This window comes from Phallusia mammillata, chromosome 1 (assembly GCF_965637545.1).
Source record: "Phallusia mammillata chromosome 1, kaPhaMamm4.hap1.1, whole genome shotgun sequence".
In the NCBI taxonomy this organism is placed as follows: domain Eukaryota; kingdom Metazoa; phylum Chordata; class Ascidiacea; order Phlebobranchia; family Ascidiidae; genus Phallusia; species Phallusia mammillata.
The window spans coordinates 31,898,621-31,926,142 of NC_137252.1; the positions used below are offsets into that span (position 1 = coordinate 31,898,621).

Here is a 27,522-nt window from a genome sequence, read left to right on the forward strand (position 1 = left end):
TTGTTGTAATTAAATGACGTGTTACAATTTGATCTGGGAAATTAGGTGTGTGGCAGAAAAATGGGTTATTTGAGAAAATTTAGTCTTACTTGGAGGTACAAAATTTATCGTAAGTGTTATGGTTTATAAAGGGCATTTTTATAAACTCAAGCAGAAGTGAAAAAACATTTGTCAGCAAAAGCGCACAAATGGCCTTTTCAACCAAATTTATTGTCGCCAGTTTGTGTTTCTTTGGCATAACTGCAACAACCCATTGCAATGCAGTCGCAGAGACAAACTATCCTAGGCAGCAGGAAAAGTAAGTTAAGTTATGGCGGGACAAAGTTTCGGCTATAAATCACGTGACCAAATTGTCTTCTAGTGTTGAATTGCGAAATACAACTGATTGTGGAACTTGCAGAAAAATTTGTGACAGTAATAAACAGACGAATCAGTGTTGGTGCGAATGTCCAGAATATGGTAAGTTTTTGAACCTTGTAAATTATTTATTGTGCAACAAAACTGAAATAAAATTGTGCTACGGTAGGGCGTTTACAATACAATCAATTTTAATGTATGAGTTAACTTAAATACCAAAACTGATGCTTTCAGCAGTTTTTATGATATATAATCGTCGTTTTGATTTCCCATACAAGACGTCTTTGCAGGATGGCCTATCTTGCAAGACAATACATAAAACTGCTGGTAGAGCAAACTCGTTTATACAGTGTGTCTGGCCACAAAAGCTTATTTTTTTCAAAATTTGTTGTCTGTTTTTAGAATAGTTATTGGTTAAACATTTTTTAGCAACTATTGTGATTTAAAATATACCTTATTGCTTTGTGATTTTGTTAAAAACGTTTTTGTTACATTTTGACCTAGATGCCGACAAGGAGAATAAAAAGAAATGTTTTGGTTTGAAAACACAATGGAACAAACTGAAGCAATTTGTGACAATCCACTTAAAAGAACACCTTGACAGGTTACCACTTATTTTCCAAATAGTTTTTGCAAATCTACTATTACTGGTTAAACTTGTGTGTTTATTTTGTAGCATTGACCATGGTAACTTACTTTCTGGTGAAGAGCAATTCCAGCAATTTTCCAGAGCGTTTCTTTATGCTTTGGTTTCTTTGTCGGTTAATGATAACTTCAGCGATAATGAACATCCAAATTTCAAAAAAAATTCGAAATTTATTAATGATTCTGCACAAGTTGCCAACTTATCTGAGGTGTTCTTCAAAGATCCCAAATCCAGAAATTTTCAGTGGTGCACCAAAAATATTCCTTGGTTGAAAAATATGACCAAGAACAGTGACTTGCCTTATCTTCATGTTATGCAACAGCTGAATCAAGAAAAATTAAAAAGTCAATTTTTTAGAAAATTTAATTCTACTGATTTTATTGCTTACAAAAACTACAGTGGGTACAGTCAATCAAATCCCCTATTTCAAAGCTTTGTTAAGTTTGTATCTCTGCTTAAGGATGTGACAGAAAAAGAGCAATTTTGGCAACGGTTCAATAAAAGTCTGTTGAACTTGTCAACGGAAAGTGCAGAGAAGCGGTTCAATGGCTTTTGTGATGTGATGTCGCATGAAAACAAAAGATGGGAGAATACCAAACCTAAAAATATGACAGACACAGGAAAACTCCCTAATATGGATGGTAAAAATTTTACCAAAGTTGCTGACATTTTTGGACTATTTAGAGAAGTGTGTGATCAGTACTCTAATGCAAGTACTTTTGACAAGAAGGAAGTGTTGCTTTTGTTTCATGTTTTTGAGGCCCAGTTGCAATATTTTGGAAGCAACTCTGAAGTGAATTTTACAAATTCGGCCTTTTCTACTTCTTGGAATCATTTCTTGCACAACAATACTTACCTTGATTTATGGAGATTTCTAATTAATAATACAAATGGGCGAAACCAGGATAACATTTCATCCATCAATACCGTAGTGCAAGCAATATACAATCTGTATTGGTTGGAAAAAAGCTGGCAGAACTTGCCAAGAAACAGGTCAAATAATTGGCAAAAGTATTGGAACACAACAGAATACAATGATGAAAATTTCAAACTTTCAGCAAATTTATCAAGGTTTCAAATAAATCAGTTCTGCTATCATGTAGTTTGGGACCATGTATTAGGTGAAAACTATGAGCATAATGATCCAGACTTCATTGATTGGAGACTCAACCGAAGTTGCAATCCTTGGGTCTTTCTTGTGAAGAATGTTTTGCATAAAAACCAGCATAATTATACAAGTTTTGTCAGCAAATTATTGAAAAGAATGTGGAAGATGAACAATGCAAGTTATAATCTTACAAATGATGATTGTCATCCTAGTAACAGAACAATGTTGAAAAATCCAAAAGGTTCTAAAACTTTGCCCCTGAAAGATGATTCAAATACAATTGAGCAGCATCTTACAAAGGTCTTGCAATTTCTTAACATTAAGAATCCAGAAAAGGAATTTGTTGAAGAAGCATACAACTTTAACGACAAAGGTAGTTTATTGACTGTGTAGAAATCAGTTGTATGTGTTTAACCTATAGGAAATTAAGTTGTGTTTTTTTGGTCAGACCAATCAGGTGAATATCTTTCCTTGAATAAAACATATTTTTCCGATTATGAAACAATCTTGAGAAAACTGAACATTACAAGTCTTCTCTTCAAACTTTATTCCTGGACAGAAAGAACCAATTTTACATGCAACACTTTTGGTAAGAAGTCTATCATTGCAAAAGAAAGAGCAACACTATACTCCTGTTAATTCTTGCAGGTTCATCGCTTGACGTTTTTTACCAATTATTGCCTGATATTGAACACTGCAAAACCACCAAAATTACAAATCAAACAGACATTTTGAATTTAAATTACACCAAACCAAGACCAGGTGATTGTCTATTTATAGTTTAATTACATTGTATCATGTTGTATCGCTGTTTATGTTGTAGTATTGTTATAGTTTTAGAGATAACTTTCCTTAGGTGAATGTTAAGTTAGCTTACTTGGCACTGAAGTGATGCAAAACATATGTTGATGGGTTTTAATCTAAAGTGATATTTACAGCTTTTGCCTTATAGGTTGGATATGATTACATTGTAGTTGATTTGAATATTATATTTTTGTTCAGATAAAATAGTTTACTTATTGTGCATTGCAGACTCTCCAATATCTTTGGCACAGAAAGAATTTCTAGTCCCAGACTACATTGCTACTGGCAAAGATAACCATGATGAAGGCTTCAGATTAGATGATATTTTACCTGAAAACACAGCATTTGTTGTGATGTATGTTCCTAGCTCTTATATAGGAGTGTTTGAATACCAAGGTAAGAAAACTTAATGCGAATATAAATGTTAAACTGTCTATTCTGTTTTGCATTGTATTTCTTGAAACAGTTAAAATCAGGTAGGAGTGCACTAACTTTTCGCCTATTCTCATTACAGGTTCTTATTTTACTAATGTTTTCGAGTATTTCCACTGACCCTAAAATGATTTTGTGTATAAAAACATGTTTATTTATGGACCAAAACATCTTTAGACTAGTTCAAAATGCCAAATATATATTCAGCAAGTCGAGCAAAAATTCAGTTAAATGTATATTCAATTTGCTGAGTTTGTGATGCAATGTATATTTATGTATTTTTGTCAAGATGACTCTGCAGATGGTGATGGTAATGATAAAGATGATGCGGATAGTGGTGGCAATACAGGAAACAACAAAGACAAATTGCAACCTATTAAGCAAAAGTCAACCTCACAACCCAAACAACTGTGTAGTAACGGATGGATTTGTGTGCAAACAGGTTGGTTTAAACTATTCATTAGGTTGCAGACTGACAGGCATGTCAATTGCAAACTGTTTTTGCATCAATTTACTAGATCAGTTGGTGCTGTGATCATGTAACCGTAAAAACATTTTAAACTTTATTCTCAATTGTCCACAATAGATTATGGTTTAAATTGTGCACCATGACTTTATGTTTAGATCTTTTAATTCAAAAAGTCTTGATGTAAAAACATGTTAGTTTGGCGTAAACTGGATTGATTGCTTACCTCAATTGACAAGCTGGGTTAATATATACATTTTATTACTTTTTTTCCCAGGTGCAATAATCAAATCAAGTTACAAACTTCGATTTCATATCAAAGATAACAATAAAATGGGAATTGTTCCACTTAAACTAAAACAACAAAATGAAGAAAGTAAGATTTACAGTAAAACTTGATCAATTTTTTTGTCAACTATTAAAATACAATGGAGTTTAAAGTACATTTTTGTGTTTTTATATTTTTGTGTATTTTTTAGAGATCACACTGAACTTTGTTGTGGCTGCTGGATTTGACGAGTTGAGTGACATGAAAAATGACCTCCCTGCTTGGTGGAGAGAATTTACAATGGTTAGAAGTAACCATTCTTTTGAAATTGATGGAAATTTTGGATCGGAATTCAACATGGTTGAGATAATGAAAAATGTTGAAGACAACCAACATATTCTGGGTGAGAAAAAAATCATTTTTTTAGAAATTTCAACTGTGTGTTGATAAAATCTGATGTGTATGCAGGATAATATAAATCAATTATTTAGAATAGTGAGATTTTGTAGTGTGGTCCCGAAAGCTTATTAAAAATAAACTATATATATGTTTTTTGTATTATGTAGGTACTGACATTTTGAAGCTATTAGTGGATAAGCATGATAGTGCAGTAGAGGTTTTTTGGGAACTTTTGAGGAAAAGGCTACAGAAACTAACATATGACGTTCTTATGCCCCAAGAAATTTTGAAGCTCATTTCTGTTGAATACAAGGTAATGTTGTTGGCTGTAAACCCAAAGTCAATATTTTGATCAACAATAAATAAATATGTAAACCTTAAATTGTGTTTTAAAAAAACATTTCTGATGTATCTGAACACTACTGTGTTTGGTATAAAACATATCTAGACACTATTGTTTGCTGCCCATTTAAAGAAGGTTATATGTCAACTTTTTCTATGTGTTAGTCAAATTATTTTTGTGCTTTTTACATACTACTAAATTATTAATTTCCGTCAAAACATATTAAAAATGTGTTGGATAGCAAATGATACTTGACTGCTTTCATGGTGTCACAATATGAGCTTCTTTTCTAGTTGACTGATGAACAACAATGGACGACAGTAAAAAACAGGAAATCATTCACGATTTCTGGTGACGGAAACCTAAAATTTACACCCAAGAAACATATTGAGTCTGGTCGTTATTTGTTCCAAATCAAGATAAGCAATGACAATGCCTGGAGTAACTGTTACATTGAGGTATTTTCACAACAGTTTGGCTAAAATTACAAAGTATCTGGCTGTCATTGGTCTGTATGAATTGGTCATAATATGAATTGGTCTGCAAATGATTTAAATTGATTTGGAACATGGGTATAAGTAATTGCCAGCACATTTTATTGTCATCATTTCCCCTTTTATAGCTAAATAGGCCTGTATATTATAGAAATGTTTCAATCTTTTTTGACAAATATTTTTTTGTTTCTCATTGACATAGTCATTATCGTTTACCAAACCTGTGAATTATATGACTAACATTTTTGTTTTTAAATTTCTGAAGTTTTTATGTCCATCTACCACAGCACAATATTTTTGGTCTTTGCAGGTTAAACCAGAATCGAAACCACCTCAACTTCAAATTCCAAAAGGCTTTTCCCTTGATCCTGTTCCATTTGATATTGATTTGAACATTGGCATAAATGTCTCAAGCATTGCAAGAATGCTCCTAAACGAAGATGAAAACATTAAAAACATTTCTCTGTTCATAAAACCGTTGGACTCCTATCTTGGTAAATGATGACTTTTCTACAAGATTTACTTTACTGCAACAAGTTGTTTGTATGTGAAATACGCAACGATCTTAAAACTTGGCCTTAAGTGAAGTATATGTGTGAATATGCATTTGTTTCAGTTTGTCTATGGCGATAAAGCTGCTATTTTGGGTGGCTGAATTTAAGTTTGCCTGTATTTTAGTTATTTTTGAGAATTTTTTTATTGAAAACGTGATTGTGTTTTTTTAAAAAAATTTCTTGAAACCTCTTTAGAATGTAAAACAAATACTTTTGATCTTTTTCTGCTTTAGGACAATGGCAATTTGAGTGGCATGGACGGTGGACAAATCTGACAGAATTAATTACAACAATTAGTAAGACAGTTTTGTCTGTCTTTCAGTTTAAAACATTTTCAGCTGTATACATGTCCTATGTTACAGAACCAAATGGGGAAAAATCGTTTCAAATGTTAAGTTCTGCTGGGCTAGGAGTATTTCTGGCTCCAAGTGGTCGAATCCGGTTTCAACCAGTTCATTTTGGTTTGTTCTGGAAGCGGTCACAAGCTTGGTCTTCCACAAGAATTACAATGTGGATTTGGGATGCTGACACAGCTTTTTCTGAGGAAGCCAAAATGGAGTATGAAGAGCTTCTTGACCTTTTCAACTCCTATGGATATGTTAAAGTTCCTATCTGCCCTCTGAAGGTGAATTTAATTTTTAGATCAAAGCCATTGACTTGGTTATGCAGTTGATAAAGGTTCATGGATATAAAACCCTTACTATATTTGACAACAGTAGGACCGGGCCATTACAAAGGCCCTGATTTTAGGAATGATTCAACATGCTTTTATCATATCACCTCCCAAAATCAGTGATTAGATCTCAAAAGACTGGTGACCTAAGAGCAGTTTATATTTTTTTAAGGACCCAGAATGTGATGACATCACAAAGAGACACAGTGATCTCATTAGTCAGGATTCAGTTACTGTGGCAATAGAACGCAATGGATGTGATGGAAAAAAATCATCTTTAAAAGTCAACTCTGATTATTGTGGTGTTTGTGGTGGTGATGGCTCATCATGTTTAGATTGTAATGGTGACCCACATGGAGGTGTGTGCCTGCTTGTGTGTGGAATAAAGCCTGGTTATAAATGATGGTTAAATTATCTAACCAAAGCTGAATGCTTTTGTTGTAAAATTAACTTCGTAAAGATCAAACTGATTTTGAACGCATGAATTTTGTTATTACTCTTTCTGTTAGTAATTAACAATGACATTTATGCTTTTCTGAGATTTAAGGAGTTACTTTTCTACATATGATTGATTGAATTATAGTTATTGAACATGCTAAAAACTTAGAAAGCACCTGACAAAAAATATTATGTAGCGATATTCAACAATGATTTAAAGTTGGTGAACATTTGACTGAAGTCCCAAATTCAGTAGATGGAAAAAAATTGATGTTATGTTTTTTTATTTAGATGCATTTATCGACCAATGTGGTGTATGCTCTGGTGGTTTAACCAATGTCACACCCAACGCTCTTCTTGATTGCGCTAATGGCTGCCATGCTAACAACTACATGGATTTGTGTGGATTTTGCCAGAACAGGTATGTAGTGTGTAAAACCTTTTAAACCATATAACTTTATCCACTCTGTTTCACTTAGATTGAAACCTGTTGTGAATATGATGGATTGTTCTGGCAAATGTCATGGAAAAGCTGAAGTCAATCAGTAAGTTTTTACAATTAAAAAAAACAATTTTTGCCTTCTGTTTTTGAAAAAGACAACACCAGTACTTAATTGCCTGACATTAAAATTCAAGACTGTAGCTAATGTGCTAATGCCTGACAAATGAAACCAATACTAGCAAGTTGTTGTAGTGTGAATATATATATATGTAGTCACTTTTTTAAGATGTGGATATTGTGTCTCTCCTCTCACAACTTCTCTCCCTGATGCAGTGGAAGACATATGTGGAGTTTGCGGAGGGGACAACTCATCTTGTCAAGGGTGTGATGGTGTTCCTGGGAGCAAGAATATACTGGATAATTGTGGAAAATGTCGCCATCCAAAAGATGAAGATTTCAATCAAGGTATTAAACCCCGCTGATCCACTTAGATTTTTAAAACAATTTGTTACTTTCGTTGACTATCAACTAAATGTGGTATTTATAAAATGTGCAATGTCAAAGTCTGAAACTGATAATTTAATATTGTTTTACTAGGTTGTCTGTCTAATCTATACATTCTGAATCCATTCTATGTGATCAACAAAACTTCACCAAGCCTGGATTTAATATTTTATGGGCATTTTTCATCATTTGAGGCATCAAACTGTTGGATCCAGCTTGTCAATGGATCTGATTTCCCTATTTCGAAGCGATCAATTAATCTTGGTTTAAGTAATGTTTTGTCTACAAGTGATCTGACCTCTTTACTGATTGCTAAAAATGACAACACGAATTTAAAAGGTACTACTGTTTTTAGATGCTAGTTTGTAAACATGTGTCTGTATTATGAAAAGTGCGGCATTTTGTAGTTTGTCTCAATTTTGTGTTCCAATTCGTGAATCGTGTGCATTGTTTTTTTGTGTTGTTCACTTGTTGCCTACAGTGCACACTGTTTCAACCTATAAGGTCATCACAGTGCAGCTGGTGACTAGAGATCGGCCATATTGGCTAGTGTTGACATTGTTCACTTGACTGTTCTGATTAATGTTTTTCTAACTTCTGAGTTTTTTACAGAAATAAAAGGTCTTCGTTCGTCAACTGACTTCTTACACTTTCACATTGATTTAATATTCGTACATGAACGCCCAACTATGTGGGAAGCCCACTGTTTGTTGTACAAAAATGGAAGGTACAAAATAAGTCAAATTGCCAATACTTGGTCATTTTTGACAACTAGAATATACTAATTCTGTGATTTTGCTGGTTGCTTTTCCAATTAAATGCATTATGATTCAAAAAACTGGATGTGATTTTACAAGTTTTTACCCATGTCCGAAATTGTCAAAGTTATGTTTAATGCTCCTCTGTAAGTGATATTGAGCAATTTTGAAATGTAACATTTTTAAAAAGGTGTAACTAAGTTGTAGTAAGTCACATTATAACAATAACTAGTTGTGCATTTAGCTTTCTTTTTTGCAAGAATATAAATCCATTCTATGTCAAGTAACTAAGCAATTTGCTAATTTGTCAACAACTGTTTCAGTGACACACAGATTATTGCTTCAAATGGTTCCAATATTGTCATCCAGCCATCTAATTGGCCAGTGCTTAATCATGTGACCCCTATGGACATCCCGATTGGCTCTGGTCCAACCAATCTAATGATATCTGGAGGAATGTTTTTGAAGCATTTTCCACTGACATGTATTCTGATAGCAAAGTCAAAAAAGTGGCGCTTATTTCCAGCCAAGTAAGTTATGATGTATTTTTTGTACTAGATTTTCATACATAAGCTAAGTTGACATGAAAGCATCGAGCCAATACATGATAAGCTGCAGTGCAGAATTAAATTGATTTCTCTTAATTTGTGAAGCTGCTTTTGTTCATGAGGACATCTAATTTGTTCCAAAATAAGAGTTATGTGTTGTTAGGTGTCATTAAAACAACAGCTATCCAATAAACTGCAAAAAATGTTTAAAATGTCATACTATGTTTTGTACAAAAGTGTGGTGTTATTATTGGTTTACATGAATGCTTAAGGGTGCCTGTGCAGTTGTAGAAAATTATTTTATGTTTGGTTGTTTTCGTGGTAGGTTTCTGAATCAAAGTATGGTTTCGTGTGAGATACCATCTGCCAACAAATCTTTACAACTTCGATTGTCAGTTGTATTTGAACCAAATGCTATGAACCTAAAATATGTTGACATCAAAAAGTTGACAAACTTTCTTATCATTACATTTTAGTAAGTATGAATTATGCAAATTATTTATTACCCAACTTTGAATTCTTGAAACAGGTGTTTTGTACCTTACTGGGAAACTTAAAATCTAAAACAAATATAATTTTCAAAATTAAGCTGTTACATGTTTAAGCTGCAGGCAGTACACGTTGTTTTAACCTCTATGGATTCACCAGTCAATTGTGCAGCTGGTGACGAGAGATTGGCCATTTGGGCTAATGTAGCTCCTTATGTCACGCCTGTTTGTTGGGAGCAGCAAGCTGAAAAGCCATGCCTTTACAAACCTGTTCCATACCACAACTGGGCATTAATGACAGAAGAACATAATTTGTTTTATATTAACTTATATAGAGTGTTATGCACCGATACTGTACAAGTTGTGCTAGGCCTCTCCTGTGTTTTAAACAATGTACTGGAAAATTTACTTGAAATTTACAAGCTTTTAAAACAAAGTTGATTGTTTTCAGTGCACCAGCGCCAACAATTATTTCAGCAAAACTGAACTCGAAACTGGATTTAATAACAATCAAGTTCAATGAAGCAATTAAGTTGAATAAGGAACACAATTGCAGTAATGTGTTTAAAAGCTTACCTGAAGGTGTTCTTGGTGCTCAACCAAGTTGTTTCAACAAGAAACCAAATGGAGTGATTGTCAAACCAGATTCCAATGCCCTTTTGCACATAAATATCACAGGTATCAATACATTTTTATTAAAAAACAATACATTGGCCAAGTATTGGGAAAGAGCCTAAGGTATGACAATTAAGCAAACCACTCAAAGAAACCCTGTCTATAATGCTTTGAAAAAGGGATTGACTGTTGCAAAAGGTGAAAAAGTTTCGGATGCTTTTAAATGGACAAGTTATTAAAAACAAATTTTCAAGAGAAGACATAAATAGATTTGAAACCATTGAATCAAAGTACCACTCAGACAGAAATCGTAATTTAAAAAAAAAGAAAAAAAAATGTGTGTTATAATTTCAGAATTACTGAAAACTGGTTTTACACTTGCAATGAAAAGAGGTTCGGTGGTAGCGAGGAGATCTGACCAACACTTTGACATATTTCCTGCAACTAGATTTGATGTAGAGCTGCCAGATGTGGTGGTATAATTGCATTTTATTTTCATCAAAACTACCGAACTTGTGTATAGTAAATACATTCTTTTGCAAGTAGAATGTATTTACAAGCTGTATGACAGCTTTGTTTACAATCGACCCAAATCTGTGTGTAGTGTTCCAACTGTAGTTTTAACACAAAAAGTTGTCCCAAAATATCTTTTCACTACATTGTTTGTTCTTTTAGGAACCTGGTTCAGTTTTAATCAGAGGACTGCCTTCATTCGGTCCTTGTCAAGATATTTACTTTTCATTTAAAACTAGTGGTGCAATAGCAGAAAAAATATTTTGGAAAGTTGAAAGTGAACATGAGAATGAAATTTTTTCCATGTTCGAAAACAATTTGAGGAATATTTCCAAAAGTGGTCGAGTTCATCTAGGAAAAGTTCCTGTAAGTTTCCTTGTTTATAAGTGTTTTACATCTGTACTACATAAAAATTTTACTGGAAGATTTGGAAAAAAATTAAACTGTATTGCACTTATTTTTACCATTAAAACCATTAAAATAGTTAGTTATAGTTACTTTTAGTGATATACTTTAATACCTAAACTTCTGTTTCAGTGCAATGGTTTGGGATAAAGTTGTTGTTGTAAATTTTTCAGGCAAACCAGTCAACAACCCAAAACTTTACGATATCAGTGCAAGCAACAAATTTAATTGGGATCAAAAGTGAATCGTCCACTTATTCATTTCAACTTATTTCCGATGTAGACCTGTTACAAGTTAAGATAGATGGTGGTGATGAAAGGTTATTTAAATCAAACCAAAATATTAAACTCAAGGTAGGTGCTGTTGTTGTATAAAGTTTATTTCTTTGTACATGTTCAGCAAGTTCATGGGCTTTTTGTGTGTTTCTGTTTGCATATTTCATTTTCAATCAATTTTGTGTATGTTTAAGTTCACTTTGTGGTGGAACACACCTTCATTTGTCTTCAACTAATCAAATTTCTTGTACATATAACTGTTTGTTTTTGAATAATTTTGTTTTATTAATAATCTCAAAGTTGTAACAGTACAATAGTATGTATCGTTTTCTGATAACTGTTCATAAGCAACCAGATAATCAAATTCTGCTTAAAGGAGGTACAGATATCTAGAAAGTGCTAGATATCTGCACCTCCTTTCGCAGTACAATGAGAATTTTAACATTTGTTTTATTTCTCTACATGACTGATAGCCTGTGTATGTATGTATTATATTTTAGGCATCAGTGTCATTCAATCTCCCCCAATGTGGTAACTCTGAGTCGAATTCTGTGCAAAAGGAGAGTTTAAAATCTTCTTCCAGACTTGTGTACATCTGGGAGTGTGAGGATCTTGCAACATCTACAAACTTTCTGCTGGATGAGTTTAAGGATGAAGATAAAGATTGGTCAAGAACCCTATATATTCCAAGTGGAAATCTTGTACCTGGCATTCAATATCGCTTTACTGTTACAGGTTGGGACATGAGCTTCAAACACAATATATTTAACCATTTATTAAAAACTATTTGAGTGAGTTGAGTTGATTTCGCTTGGTGAAAAAATCGTAACACAATTACAGTAATATATTCACCTTGCCGGAGATAGCTGTGCAACGTTTAGATGTTAAAAAGCTCGACAAAGTAGAGGGCACAATTGGTGGAGAGATGAGAAACGCGCTGCAGCTACACCGTTATAATAAGCGTTATGTGACGGGGACTCACATCAGAGGGTGAGGTTGGCGCTTTAGGACGTCAAGACTGGGGGAAACGATGGTGGAACCAGTCAGGTTGGGACCTAGAAGCCAACCACCCATGTTAGGGAAAGATTTGCGATGTATATATGTACTTATAACAAAGCTTGCAAAATTTAAAGCCGTTGCTGGCAGAGTGAGCAATTGGTTGCTTTTTACAACTGTATGTACCATTGTCTTTTTTGACTATGTTTAAGCATTTGGCAAGCGAATATGGTCCTTAAGTTAACGGAAGATTACACTGTGATGTTGAAAAATATATGTATCTGCAAATTGTGGTGTTTAAATTGTACATTGTTGTAGCTTTGTTGTTTTCTGGTGACACAATGCTTGGACAAAGCAGCGATGATGTCACAATCCTGATTGAGAGTAGTGACCTTGTTGCCATAGTAACTGACCAATATGCTGATGGGTTGGTGAATGTCTCAGATCAACTGGTGAGTTATACTTCTGTGTTTGCACTTTGAGGTAAATTCCAAGTAAACATACCTCTTTTCATGTTGTCCCATTAGTGCAGTGATACCCTTCCTTGGAGAATGGAATTTCAAATCACAACATATTTTTTACAGATAAAAATAACTGCCCAAATCGACGTAAAAAGTGACAAGAATAAAAAATTGTAAATGAATTCATATTCAAAAGTTTTATTTATTTTACAGATTTTGAATGGTCTTCAGTCTTACGACCCTGATAACCCCAAAACCCAACTCACATACAAATGGTCTTGTGAGGACATGAGGGGAATTCCCTGTGTTGTAAAGGGCAATTTATCAGAAGAAACATTTGACAAAAGGGCAGATGAGGTTTTGGCAAAATATGAGCTCTCCCCAGGATATATTTCAATACCAGCAGCACTGTTTCCAATAGATGTTATGTAAGATTGTTACAATAGTACAATAGTGCATTAAATTCGCTTTTTGTTATTTTATGTAAAACATTTAAATTAAATAGACAAATAAATGATTTTTTAATAGATATTTGTTATTTTTTTACCTCTATTTTAAGACTAAACTCTTTGTTTTCTTTGAAAACATTTTTTTTCAGCAAGTTACAACTAAAGTGACTGCTACCTATTTAAATTTTTCTTTCATATTAAATTTACTTTCTAAATGAAAGTCATTTTATTTCATAAAATATGGGTAAAAATGTAAATGTTAATAGATTGTATAATTTTTAGGTATAACTTTACACTGATTGTACATGCTGGTGACCGTTCTGCTTCAGCTTCAACCTTTATCAAAGTTAAACTAATTCCATCATCACATCCAAGGATTATTTTCACCTCCAAACAGAGACAAGTGATCAGTGTACAGAAAGTCAACCGGTTTAAAGCATATATTAGAAGGTTAGTGCAGTGCCACTTACATGATTTTTTACAAACTCTTGGAGAATTCGGTAGTGACGTAAATAAATGCTGAACAATTATGACTTATTTGATTTTTTGTTGTAAACAGTGATAAAGAATTTATTGGAACTGTGTATTGGACGTCACTAGAAGATGAAACATTTACTAAACTTGATTTGGGCACAAGTTTGTCTTCACCTGTCATGAGACAAGTTACATTATCAAGGTAAATAGAACAATTGAACACATACATCTATTTATTTGTTCCTTTCAATAATTGTTTTAAGATCTTTATTGTTTTTCAAAAATCGTTTACACAAATATTCTTTAAATATCAATCTGTTATTGAACAAAACTGACAGGAAAGTTAGTAAAAGGTTTTTCGGTGAATATTTTGTCAAACATGTGCTTAAATTATTGATACCTGTAAGTGACTCAAGTTCTGCTTTTTCGAAAACCTAGAATTTTCAAAGCATAGTCTTATAGTTGTTTTTTACCATTACAAATTTTATCGAAAAAGTTTTAACACAAAGTTTCAGTCCCAAACAACTACATATTTTAGGTTATCTGTACTTGTTTTATTCCTATTTTGGTTATAAATGTTTTAGTTCATCAAGATTGTCAGTTCCTCTTGTGATCAAAGCTGATTCCCTTCAACCAGCATCAAAATACAAAGTCAGACTTGTTTTAACATCGTCAAGTGATGATGTTATCTTATCTGAAGCAGCATTTACATTTTCTACTCCATCTCTACCACAAGGGGGAATACTACAAGTAAGCATGTGTTTAAAAATACATCCAACTGTTTGTTTATTTTCTCAAAAGCCGCGATACAAAACTATTGTTTGATGTGTTCATTTCAGGGGATTTTTTACCCTTTTGAAACTAAATTCATATCCTACATTAGAATTTTGAATCTAATATTTTTAACTTAATTTTTTGTTAAAAATAAAAAAATGATTTGTATTGTGGTAAAAAGACTTACATGAGCATTTATTCACAATGTAGACTCATATTCTTCACCTCACGACGTATTTTAATTTGCCTGCAATGTATTTCAAACTGTTGTATATTTATTTAATTGCAGGTAACACCAAAATCTGGTACAGCAATGTCCACAACATTTACATTACAAACAAGTGGTTGGTTTGATCCGGCATCTGATTCTGAAGAAACTTTGTTCCAGTATAAGTTTGGATATTATAGAACATTTGAAGGGGTTCTAAAATTTACAACACTGCAGCCTTACACAGAGCAAGCTTTTGTAAATGTTGTGCTTCCACCAGGTAATATAATATTTATGAAAGTTACTCTTATTTAAAAGTATAAATTATATTTAGTAACCATTGTTATTGAAAAACTGACACAAAAAATTTGACATTTGATTTAAAAAGATGTGGAATTTTTTAGGTTAAGTTTTGTAAAATCTTTCTGATTTTTGATTTACAAATATGTGAAATTGTTGAAACAGAAATTTCATTGTATATTTATTTGTGCTTGTCCAATGATCAACTATCATGCACAATAATATAGCATTGTATACGTTTAAAACCTGTAAGAGTTTACTTCAGAATAATGGTTTCAAATCTTTTTTATAAACACCTTTTATAATTTTATTAAGTCTGCAAGAACTCAAGTACAATTAACCCCTTTTTTGAGAACTCGAAAACCCTTGCATCTATAATCCTTCCAATCTCACAAACTTCAGATTTGTAGCCACTGCTTTTCAAAAAGTCGCATGTCAAGTTATTTAAAATGTGTATATACAGGTGAAGGTAATACAACTAAACTGCATGTTGTGGTGTTTGCGAAGCTGAGTGATGAACAAAATGCATTGAGAAATAAAGCTTTTGCTGAAGTGTTGGTTCATCCCCCACTGGAATATGAGGAAAAAGCAATAAATGATACATTGGATGCAGTTACTGAAGCAATATTGTCAGGTTTGTGAAATGACTTCTTGCATACATACTTGCAGTCAATTGAAACTTGTGGTTTGTACTATAAGGAACTCTAAAAAGCAACCAATGTGACAAATCAAGCCATATTTTCATCATTCTGTTGTAAACTTTCTATAATTTTGCAGAAAAGGTTTACAAATGATTGTGGTTGTAACCAACAAAACAGAATTTGTAATTTACCACAATTGACTGCATTGCTGCTAGACCTTTTTGACATTGTTCAAAAACTTACATGGTTTCTGTAAATTATCAAAACATTTTTAAGTGATTTTGGTTTATGTGTTTGTAACAATTCAAACACGCAGGAGATCACAGCAAAGCATCAGCTACTATTTCCACTCTTACTGATGCCATTGACGGTGTAAATAAAAATGAAGAAAAGATACAAAATGTTGTTGATACTTTCGCACTTTCAATATTAGATGTTCGACCAAGAACAGAAAGGTTTGGATTGCACAACAAAACATTGTAATATTTTCCAATCACTTATTACTGAAATTGTTTATATATAGTGAGGCAGATGAACTTCTCAAACAAGCTACTTCAGTTGCAAGTAGAGTGAACTTACTTTCAGAAAGCATTGGATATTTTTCTCAAGTTCCTGGAAATATCATTAATGTACAATATGCCATAGGTTTGTATGTAAAACAAACATTTGCTTGAAAAATAGACAGAATTATGTTATTAAATGCTATGTTTGTCAAAGACTTTGACTTGTTGATTTTATTTTGCTTGGTGAAAGAACATGTAGTTACACAACTGCACTAAACAATCACCAAGCTGGAGATAGCTTCGAATTGTAAAAAAATGTTATGGATAGCACAATTGGTGGGTCATAACTGTGAAGCATTAGATTTCATTTTAGTGTTTGCTGGTGATGGTGGCATCAGCAAGTAGACTGAGAAATGTTTTTTAGATAAATCAACCGTGACAAGGAAGAGGAGAAACAGTGATGACGTATCAGTGACAAATGAGATTCCATCAGAACTGGTGAGTAAACTGTTTCTATGCATGTTACAATGTGCTCCTCCGAAACTGATTCCTTCCAAAAACTTTAAATCAGTTAAAAATACTTTTTGTTATTTTTTAAGTGACAACTAAGCAGTTTTGGGTATTTCTTATAATATTAAAATATGTTTTCATGAAGGTTTTATTTATCTTTTTTACTTCATGCAATACAGAAATTGCAGGAAATCATGCCATCTGTTACATTGCATATTGGCTGTGAACACGAATCACTAAAAAAGTGTTTGCGTTATGAACAGCCCCTAATTGCATAAGCAAACTTGACTAATTTGTTATGTCTGTGTATAGTTTCAACAAATTTAAACAAAACAGTAAATTCTACAGGTCTCTCAAATCCTATCTCTATATGATATTGTTCTGAATGGAAGTGATCATGATGATTTGGATTATAACACAGCAAGAAACAACTTTGCGAAAGACCTTAAATCTATAAAGGTTTGCATTTCAATATTTTTTCTCTCTACACATAATCATTCCACTGTCTTTGTTTTCCTATATATGAAATATTTACCTGGTCATGGTATTCTAAAAATTCAAAATATTTTTCTTGTGTTTGCAGTCATCGTTGTGTCGAACTGTTGCTTACCTTGAACCAGCTTTGAAAATTGAAACACCAGATTCCAAGATTCTGGTTCAGAAAAAGATGGAAGTTGCAAGTTTCAATGCTGACTCTAATTTGCAGGTTGGTTAGTTTAGTTCTAACTGCTTAATTGAAGGTTTAATGAGAAAAACAGCAAAGACACCAAAAATGTAATATGAGTTGCATTTGATGTTTTTGTAAGTTTGATTTTAAAATTGTATAATTTTGGCAGATTTACTTTTCACAAGAAATAGAAGATATTTTCGTCTCATGGACATGCTTCGAAGACACAAAGGTAAAATAAACGTATAACAAGTTGTTTTGTTTCAAATTTGCATGATTTAGTTTTGGCTTCTCCAAAATTCGCAATTCTACTATTCAAAACCATCAAATTTACTGAAATGTATTGTAATAAAATGTTTCAATGCTTAGGCTTTAAATGCAATTTATTGAAGTCTCATATCCAAACCAAACCACTGTCTGTTTTTAAAACCACATTTTCTAGAATGGCACAGAACGCCTCTTCATTGGCATGTTAACGCTGGTAAAAATATTTAGCCCAGAAAGGTTGTTTGAGATTAAATTATAATTTTATTGTAATACAAAAAACCTAATAGTCCCAACCGTCTCCATTTTGTTAGGTTTTCTTATTAGGTTACATATTTTACAGTAGAAACCATTATTATTTTCATGTCACAGTTTTTATAAATAAATATTACTTAAACAGCAGAAGTTTCATTCAACCAGAAGCAAAATGCTTAGGCGTTAAACTGTCTACATTTATATTTCAGTGTGATGGAGCCTGTATTGCGATTGGCAGCTTCTCACACAACATCAAGACTTGGTACAACACAGAAGATATACACAGAGTATCTGACACTGTATCTGTAAGTTACGGACACCGTTGTTAAGTTTTTGAGGACTGACCGCACACTAAAGATGAAAATGTTTCGTCCACATTATGCACTCACATATTATAGAGTTGCAACTCCGTCTCCTGCATTAAGTTTATGTCGCCAATTAAAACAGCACATCGACACAACTGTACTAAAACAATCACCAAGCCAGAATTAGCTGCGCAACGTTGAAACGTTATGGTGCGCAAAATGGCGAAAGGCAATATTGGTGGATCATGACTTACGCCCTGCAGCTACACCATATCAGCGTTATGTGGCAAGAGAGTTTGGTGCCCAGTGAGTGAAACGCGTGTGGGACCAGTAGAGTGCGCTCCTAAAAGCTAAGATAAGGAAATAAGCGGCATTAAGTTAACAATCCATTGAAGACAAGAAACAAACAAAGACATAAGCAATATGAACAAATACAAATACGCTTTTGGAGAGGTGTGGGGTTAGTTCAGCTAACTTTGGCACGTGACAAAATACACTTAAATCTTATTATTTCCCTACAAACTATTTTATACGGTTAAATTTGTGACACATGCTTTACTTTTTCAAATGATGTTGTTTTGTTTTTCATCAAGTTGTCAATACTAAACCCTGAATCTGGAACCGAAACGTCAGATCTTTTCTCCACGAGTGGGAACTACTCCTTTACAATCAGTTTCAATTCTTTAAACACTGAAAGTTTTGACCAAGATTTGCATTTCTACGAGGTAACAAACATTTTAGTCCTTTACCTTTTACAGGGGTGCACTAACTTTGCCATTGTGAGCCGCGTTACAGGTTTTTTTTAATTTACTGACGGCAAACGAAAGGCCCGATGAAATGTCTAGCAGCTGAACACTTACGTTCATATCTTACGTTCATAACTATCCTGAATGTGAAATGTGTCGCGGGTGAGCGCCCCACTGGTACACCCTTTCCGTTGGTAGTTTACTTATTTAAAAGATGCTTGTATTATGTAACACAATTTGGCTGTTCTCCTAAAACATACGTCTATAAGAATAGACAAAGTGGTTCACAGCTTTTGAATTTTCTACATTTCTAGGGTATTTTCCAACAAAACGCGACCCCCTTTCGTGCTCTTCACTAACACCTTGAATTTTAGCAGAATGTGTTTTTATTTACAATTCTACGTCAATGTTACAGTAAGCCTTTTTGCTCGTATATCAATTAATAACACCCTTGGTTATGTCTGGAGTTAAACATTGGCAATATTTCAAGATGAAATGAAAAAAAAAACTTTTACTTAGGTATATTGTCGAAAATGCAGCTGCGCAACAACTATTCTTAATCTAACTGTTGTGCGCATTTTCTTGGCCTTAAGTCAGTGGTTCTCAACTCGTTTTGGGCCATGGACCACCAGCCCAGTAAAAATAATATCATGGACCATGTTTTTTTTTTGTTTTTTTTTTAGATTGAAGTACGCATACAAAACAACCATTTGGACTTGAAACATAATTCTTTAAAACTAATTTTCAAGAAGTGAGATACATTTATCAACATCTAGCATTTTTATACTCTTTCAACATGTAATATGTAATCATCTCTAGTTTGTTACTAAATTTAGTGGACGTCCTGTGGACCACCAAAAAAGGCATCATGGACCACTAGTGGTCCATGGACCACCAGTTGAGAACCACTGCCTTAAGTCATGGATATTTTTTGTGTTCCAGATAAATTTGGCTTCGCGAACTCCTAAACTAAACCAATTTAATGCTTGACGGCCATTTTGTTCCAAATTGTTTACGATCTATTTGTTGTTCAGTGCCGCAAATGGGATCAATCAATGTGGTGGAACGAGCCTTGTCGCGCAATCACAACTACCACCGACTTTAACGGAGCCATTGTGGGCGTTACCTGCCAATGTTCAGGAACTGGAGGGTATTTGGCGTAAGTCGGGTTAATATTTTCTAAACTGGTGTAAGTTTTTAATATTCAATTCTTTTTGTCTTTTCTCACAGTTTTGTTTTTGTTGAAATTAAGGTTTAGTTCTACACATTTTGGAAATTTGGCTAGTGAAACGTTTTTTGGCGATTTAGTGTTATTGTGATTATCACTGCTACATCAAGTTACTTACCAAATCTTTGCTAAGTGTAAAATTTTTCAGTGTGTTTGCGGTTACATTACCAACCACCACTGAAAATTCAAGCAAATATGTGACATCCAGTAATGTTCCATCTTGTACAGAACCAAAAGAAGTGGCATCAGTTTGTGATTCGTAAGTATTACGTCTCTTAAGTGCATGTTTATTACCAGTAAAACTCAAGACTGCATTCTTCGAGCAAATACAGCACAGCAAAAATTTCGGAAAACATTTAGAATCCGATTTTACTTTCGTGATACGTTTTCACCAAAACTGTCTTTGCAGACAAAAATAGGTTTGCAAAAGCCAATAAAACCTTGTTAAAAACTGTTTTAAATCCCGAAAAAGCAATTGTCAGGCTCGACTTGGTACTATTCTCTGACAAACTTGGGTTTTTCTAATTTTTTAGATCATGTGTTCTGTCTTGCGCCCATCTCTCTGCAAACCCTCCTTGTTTTGAAGAATGCACCCCCATGCGGTCTTGTGTTTGCCCTCCTGGTCTGGTTAATGACGATTTTGGAGATTGTGTAAAACCGGACGATTGCGAGGAGCAACCTGTATCACCACCTGAGGGTATATTTTTACATATGCTCAGGATATATAATTTGACACCATAAACTAGTTTTAAACGCAAAAAATGCTTTGTTTTTCGAAAGTGATTAGATTTTAAATTCTTGTTGTTGAAAACACCTGCATCAGATGTGCTATAGTATATTTAAAGGTGTTTCAAATCCTGTAAAATAGAAAAAAGTAACTCATTTACCATCTGATCCCAAAAGGCTGGGGTTATAAGTTTAAATCTTGTCACTACCTCTGTTTGTGTCCCAAGCATTGGTAGCATATAAATCGAAGACCACCAATACTACCAAGATTTCTAGGTTGCTTAATCGTTTTTGCTCTACTCTCCCTTTTACATTGTTATAATTTTATTATATTTTCAACAACTGAGCCTTTCGCGTACGAACATTTTTTTACTCAGTTTGTACCACCCATACTTTACAATCGCCTAGATTGGCAAGGCCTTGCCTGGTTGTACAACTACAGTTTTTAGTTCACTGTCAAACTCTTTGTTTAGTTGAGACTCCATTCAAACCAGATTCGTGGATAATGACACTTGTGTGGTGTTTGGTGGGAATTTTCTGTGCTCTGCTCATTCTTGTACCAGCTGCTATTGTGGTTTCATCAAGATACAACAAAAGGGTAAGTGTTCATTTTTCTAGACGTTTGTGATTTGAAGAATCGTTTTTCGATTCTGTTTTGTATTTGCCGTTTTGAAAAGAACTTATAAAACGGGCAAGTCTGTCTTTTACTTCTATTTTTTTAATTTAATTATTTGTTTCTTGATTTTCCTTTTTTATCTTTAATTTTTTTTGTGGTAGGCAGTTAGTCCCTTTTTAGTTTTTAATTTTATCTGCACAAAATATTTGCAGACGCCAGTTATTAAACTGCAGAAAAACGCCACTATCGAATATTGCCATGACGACGCGTTTCGTCACGCCCGAGCGGCCCCGCTTGAACCAGTGTATGACAATATTCCGGCTCTACCCGATTTTCCGCCTGCATATTGCCCACCCGGTTGGTCACGTGATGGGAAAGTCGGCGTCTGATTGGCTGGTCGCGAAACGCACACCAGAAGAACTTAAAATTGATTTTTTTGTAGATTTCTTTCTTAGATTACCTTTATAATAGCTATTTAGTAATAAAAAGAGAAAATGCTTTGACCTCATTTTGGTCAGGTTTTGTCTGTACCTACACTAGTTGGTAAATAAGGACTTTAGTGCATCTGTCATTGATGTGCGACGCGGCAAGAAAAAAAAAAGAACTCCATCTGGGCACGAATACGTGGCTATTAAAGCAACTGCTTAGCGTCCCTTCAATGTTTGACCATGCACCCATCGTCAAACTCAGATTGGACCAAAACTTAAACTAATTGCATAACAATTTGGAAAACAAAAATGCGAAATTTTCATGTATGCATTGAATTGTGGAACAAAAAACGCTTTAGCTACTTCAGTGTTGCTATTTATGTTGTATCAACATAACCCAATGTCGGTAAGTAAAGAAAATGCTGCAACATGGTAAGTACCTGGGTGATTAGCGGCTCCGCAATAAGATACTGAAACCTTATTTTTTCAGGTTCACATTTTGATTATTGCGGAGTAAAAGTCGAGCACAAAAGGGAATAATTAAACACATTTTAATTTCTTGAGAGAAATTTTGTAAGTCGCACTTGCGGTGAAACACATGTTTTTGGATTCAATTCTGGGAAATTAAAGGTACAATTTAAAGTTTTATCGGAGGCAATGTAATAACATGGCTAAGATTTCTATTTTTTGTACTTTTCAAAAGCACTTGCAACCACAAATCGTTTTAATTTTGTTTGTTTTTCACCACAACTTAACGTTTAGGTTATTTGTGCCAAATTCAAAGCAGTGTTGAGGTGGACGAGTTTCTTTCGCTGGAGTGCCTCACACGTATGAGTGCCCAAAACTGTCACTTGACAGAAAGGAAAGTTTTATTAAGGCGAACAAAATAGCAAGTAGTACTTCGAGGCATATACATTAGTTTAAACTGTCCGTTTGACCAATGTGAAACCGTCGAAGGACGAGCAACTATGTATCATTATCATACAAAACATACAAACAGTGTTTTTTTAAGGCGTCAAATTTCTCCAGCGGTTTCCCAAAATTGCCAGTAGCCTAATAAATAATTCGTTTAAGCAAATATGGCTATTTTTTGGTATTTAAATGAAACACTTGCGGTCTCTTAAAACTACTTAGCGGTCACCCAAACCAAACCTTAAAAAAACCCTGTGTTTTGCTTTTCTGGTCGAGGCATGGTATTAACTGTTCACATGCATGGCAGTGAAGTGTTAGTTATGTAGGTTTTGTGGTAATGATGTACCAAGTTATAGATCAGGATTGTCGTTCGGTAGAAGTAAGCATCTCCACGCTGTCTTTGTTTCTGAAATTACGTTTGCCGCACATACTTCCCAAAAAGCGCTTCGATTCTTGGCGAAGGTTGCTACAAAAAAGTATACAATACTTCAAACCACGCACTTTGGTTTTTATAAAGTTTGTAACTAATAGGTTCTGAACAAAGATTTTAACATGGGTGCAAATAACGTGTTTTGCAGCGCCCCAGTAATCGCTATACTACCTTTGTTACGTTTTTTTTTTTACCTAATCTGTCAGCTGCGTTTTTTAGCATGGTGCTGGGTAAAATTGAGAGCCATTAGGTCATACATTGCAACGCAGTCTACGCTTACGAACCTGTCAGCTTTTTGATTACTATTTCCTAAAACGGGGATACAATCTTACCTTGATCCTAAGTTGTAGAAGAGGGGGTTTAAACACTCACTGACTCGTAAGCAGGAATATTGCAAAATTGCGAAAATCCATCTATTATGTTCGTTGGCAGGAGTCGGTATGGCCAGAATCGTCACGTTAAAAGCTTAAAAAACGATCAAAAACATTAGTGGTAGCCTATTGTGGTAATTGTAGCCTATATACCACACAACGATAAATATATTCGGTGAATTGAATTATTACATGAACAGTATATCGATACATGGATTTTTCCGTTAGGCGGTTCTAAAAGTACACTAAAAAAAGCGTTTTTGGCAGACTTTTTCAAAATATTACGTATTTGTTGATGCTGTAGTGAGAACAAACGCATGAATAAGATAATAAGAAGGTGTGCAAACTAGAGAATGTAAAAAGCAGTATAAATTTGGTGAATATTTGACTTTTGAAACCGGTGGAATTTTATTTTGATTCCTACCTGCTCTTGGCACATATCCGAGCACGAACGAACCCACCACCAACGAAAGTTGTATGATGTGCTGGTTTTCCTTGTTCCTTCTGGCCCGTTCCGCTTTGCTTATCGTGTCGCACTTACCTAGAAAAAAGCAAGTTAAGCCTAGCAGATTTACCCTATAACCAACATTCAGAAATTGAGTGGTATTTGTTTGAAGGGTAAAATTTATCTTTTTCAAAATTCCAAAGGTTTGACCAACTTTGCTCTAGATGAGCCGCATTCAAACCCCCAATTTTTACCATTCAGTTCAGTCAATTTTATTTGAGCAAAATAAATTTTTCAGAAGTTTAATTTTCTACATAAAGTTCACAATAAAAAATACGAGCAACCTTGTGTACAATATGTAACAATTATTTGAAATATGTGAACATGACATTTTTTGAGTGTTTGGTAGGCCTACCTGCCATTCGCTGTCGCTTCCGTCTCTGCTTTAGAATTAAAACGATTGTTCCCACGCACAGTGACGTCATAAGGACAGTGAAAGTAAGGTAAAGACCACTGTACGCAAGAAGTCGATTGCGACGGAGTGAACTACAAAAGTCACAGTTACATTTTGACAAATGCGAATTCAGTGCATTGAAACTTTTTTTGCGGATGGGCTTCTATTTAAAATCGAAACTTATCCGCGGACGACACAACCTAAATTCAATGGGCCGCAGGTAATACACATTTGGCTTGCAAAGACAACCAGACTTTACATATAACTTATAGTTGGTTGCTTGATATTGTCGCGTCTTGTATCTTTGATAACTTAATACTTAACATTTTGTACTTGTGTGTTTGCATGCTCACTTCGAACAAGATACAAACGGAATATTTGAAAATATAAGCGGTGTATTTTTATTAAAATTCAGTCCTGTTTAAGCCATTTAAAATAATAGATGTTTCTTCATACGGTAAAACTCACTTGACAAAAACCAAAACGAAGCCAAAGATACATGATATCAACCAGGAACCAACGATAAAAATCTAAATCCAAAACAAAATGAAAGTATGCCGTATTATTTTACACCTTTGGTTTAGATCAGGAGTGCGCGACATATGTTACTGTGAGGCCAAATACAATTATCATGATTGGGTCGCGGGCCGTACCTTTATATAACACTGGGTAATTTTACTTAGTTGCATACCAAATACAGACCCCTACGTCAAGTGTGCAGAAGGTCTTTTTTGAACGTTTGCGGAACAAATTTTGCTTCAACTGAAAGTATCTACTGGAATGTGCCGGGATTCGAACACCATTTAAAGAAATCGGGTTAATTGCATGACGAAAACTTATTTTATCTGCAGTTATAACTGGATCTATCTGTAGGCCTACATGCAATTAGCAAACTCAATGCCGTAAAACCCCAGACACGAATTAGCCTATATTGACATCAAAAAATATTTTTAGTTGAATTCTGATATGTAACTCAAAATTATAATATGTTTGTTGCGTTTCACTGTAATTATTAAAAATTTACCCTGATTCGTGGTACAGTGAGTTTGTGGAAGAACGAAGGCCACATAATCGATGTGAATCGAAAGGCTGCAAACCCGGTGATGTGCAAAGCAGTGTTGAACGTCATCCAGTTTGTTATACGCCAACCAATCTGTAATTTAAACATCCATTGTGGATGCCGGTTAAAAATAACTGGCATTTGACTTTGTGTTTTGACTAATGTAGGTTTGCAAACACAAGACGTTTTGTTTTCTTCTAAAGAGCAGTATGTAATCTGATCGGGTCTGTGTTTCTTGAAGAGTGATTTTCGTTTGTGCACTACGACTTTACGATATGGGCCTTGGGTACAAAACTTATTGTCACTCCAAACTGTCACTATTTCATTGGGATTGCAAGAGGTTATACTGAAAAAAAAATACACTGAAACCTAAGGGCTGAAAATATATCTTGCTGTTTTCCAAATAAGGCAACAAAAAACGATAGTTAAAGGCGTCCTTACTTACTTCGTTGACAAATTTCAACACTCAAATGCTTAATAGAACTTACGTTACAGGCGTTCTTTATGACGGAATAGTGTTCAGCAACTTCGCACAAGCCCCAGGTATAACAGTACATGCGGTTGAAACTGGCAAGAGCAGATGTAAGGTCGGAACAACAAAGGCTCAGTATCAGCGTGTTGAAAACCGAACTGCAATAAAAGCAAAGACGACTTTACAAATGTAAGTTTCAAGTTACTTTGTTAATGTAACTCTAACGTTTTAATTAAGTTACTTTGTTAATGTAACTCTAACGTTTTAAGTTTATTACTCTAATTTGATATGGAAGTGGTGAAATTCATGCAGAAACAGGGTGAAAAATATAGAAAAAAGCCTTAATGGCCCTTTACTTCGCAGTTTAAGATCCATTCATTTATCATTGCCTCGTTTTTTTCGTTCCCAACGTTGTGATTTGAACCTGCGCCCGTACCCCTTGTATTCTAAACAAAAACTTACTGAAGCTTCTTGGAGCGCGCTATCACCACAATGGTGACGACGTTTCCGAATATCCCGATTATTGCAAGTATGCAAATCCACACTGTGAATGCTATCATTGAAGCGTTGTTTGCCGGAAGTCCGGAATGTCTTGTTCCCCCAAAAACAAAACAAAAAACTTTAAAACACTTACCTATTTCATTTGCAAAACAAACTGGTTGAATGTGCGATTGACGGCGAAATAAACTTACAGAAAAATGTAGGAAATGTTGTTGCAAATCATCTTGTTTACCACCTTTCTTGTTCAACCTTTTTCCACCGCAGTCCAACACAGTTGTGACTACTTAGACCTAATACATCTGCCTAGAAAACACATTCCTGAAACAATGTTCTTTAAACTACCTTTGCCACATCGAAATGGCACGTTCAGTTGAACACCTCCAGTTACTCATAAGCATTTGTCTCATATGGATTATAATCTGACCCCAATTACTGGTCGGAACTTTATTAACGTCTATTGCGTCGATCGAAAACGTTTAGCCCGTTGTATGGCCTCCGCGCTTTTTCTCGGTACACCAGTGACAGAATGTTGCAAACTTTATAAATGACCTCTTCCTTTACGCACATCGTATGTGGATGTCTACATGAAATCATAAGCTATATACTGAGCTGTGGTTTGTTTGAAGACAGTAAAGTTTTCTGTAATACTGTAACATTGAATGAATACATGCACATATTGTGTAAAGCATATATTTTGGCTAGCTGATGACAATTGCCGCTAATCCGGTCGTTTAACCAACTTTCGTTATTCAATAATGCTTAACGTTTGCTAAGTTTGTTGTTCAGAGGTTTTTTA

The 27,522-nt window shown here is 34.3% G+C and overlaps 1 protein-coding gene across 1 annotated transcript; it reads left to right on the forward strand.

Moving 5' to 3' along the window:
- Positions 1 to 116: 116 nt before the first annotated feature.
- LOC145234184 (uncharacterized) lies at positions 117 to 22,634 on the forward strand. The gene is made up of 48 exons (XM_080098943.1): positions 117 to 298; positions 362 to 459; positions 862 to 961; positions 1,034 to 2,484; positions 2,560 to 2,700; positions 2,760 to 2,873; positions 3,144 to 3,311; positions 3,637 to 3,789; positions 4,091 to 4,189; positions 4,293 to 4,484; positions 4,648 to 4,793; positions 5,117 to 5,281; positions 5,628 to 5,811; positions 6,105 to 6,167; positions 6,234 to 6,496; positions 6,717 to 6,903; positions 7,274 to 7,403; positions 7,462 to 7,527; positions 7,711 to 7,889; positions 8,022 to 8,267; positions 8,541 to 8,655; positions 9,010 to 9,216; positions 9,560 to 9,709; positions 10,174 to 10,400; positions 10,692 to 10,813; positions 11,013 to 11,216; positions 11,429 to 11,608; positions 12,031 to 12,265; positions 12,845 to 12,978; positions 13,201 to 13,415; positions 13,719 to 13,886; positions 13,996 to 14,112; positions 14,495 to 14,660; positions 14,974 to 15,172; positions 15,656 to 15,826; positions 16,150 to 16,288; positions 16,357 to 16,478; positions 16,761 to 16,834; positions 17,195 to 17,305; positions 17,430 to 17,552; positions 17,683 to 17,745; positions 18,242 to 18,337; positions 18,931 to 19,062; positions 20,118 to 20,242; positions 20,460 to 20,570; positions 20,845 to 21,008; positions 21,511 to 21,635; positions 21,866 to 22,634. The coding sequence occupies exons 1-48, from the start codon at positions 189 to 191 to the stop codon at positions 22,040 to 22,042; spliced, it is 8,427 nt and encodes a 2,808-aa protein (XP_079955069.1). The 5' UTR covers positions 117 to 188; the 3' UTR covers positions 22,043 to 22,634.
- The last annotated feature ends 4,888 nt before the right edge of the window (positions 22,635 to 27,522 follow it).

Coding starts and splice junctions, on each gene's coding strand:
- LOC145234184 (XM_080098943.1), top strand. CDS start 189: ATGGCCTTTTCAACCAAATTTATTGTCGCCAGTTTGTGTTTCTTTGGC. Junction 16,479..16,760: donor TAATGTACAATATGCCATAG/GTTTGTATGTAA, acceptor AATGTTTTTTAG/ATAAATCAACCGTGACAAGG. Junction 20,571..20,844: donor GTGGCATCAGTTTGTGATTC/GTAAGTATTACG, acceptor CTAATTTTTTAG/ATCATGTGTTCTGTCTTGCG.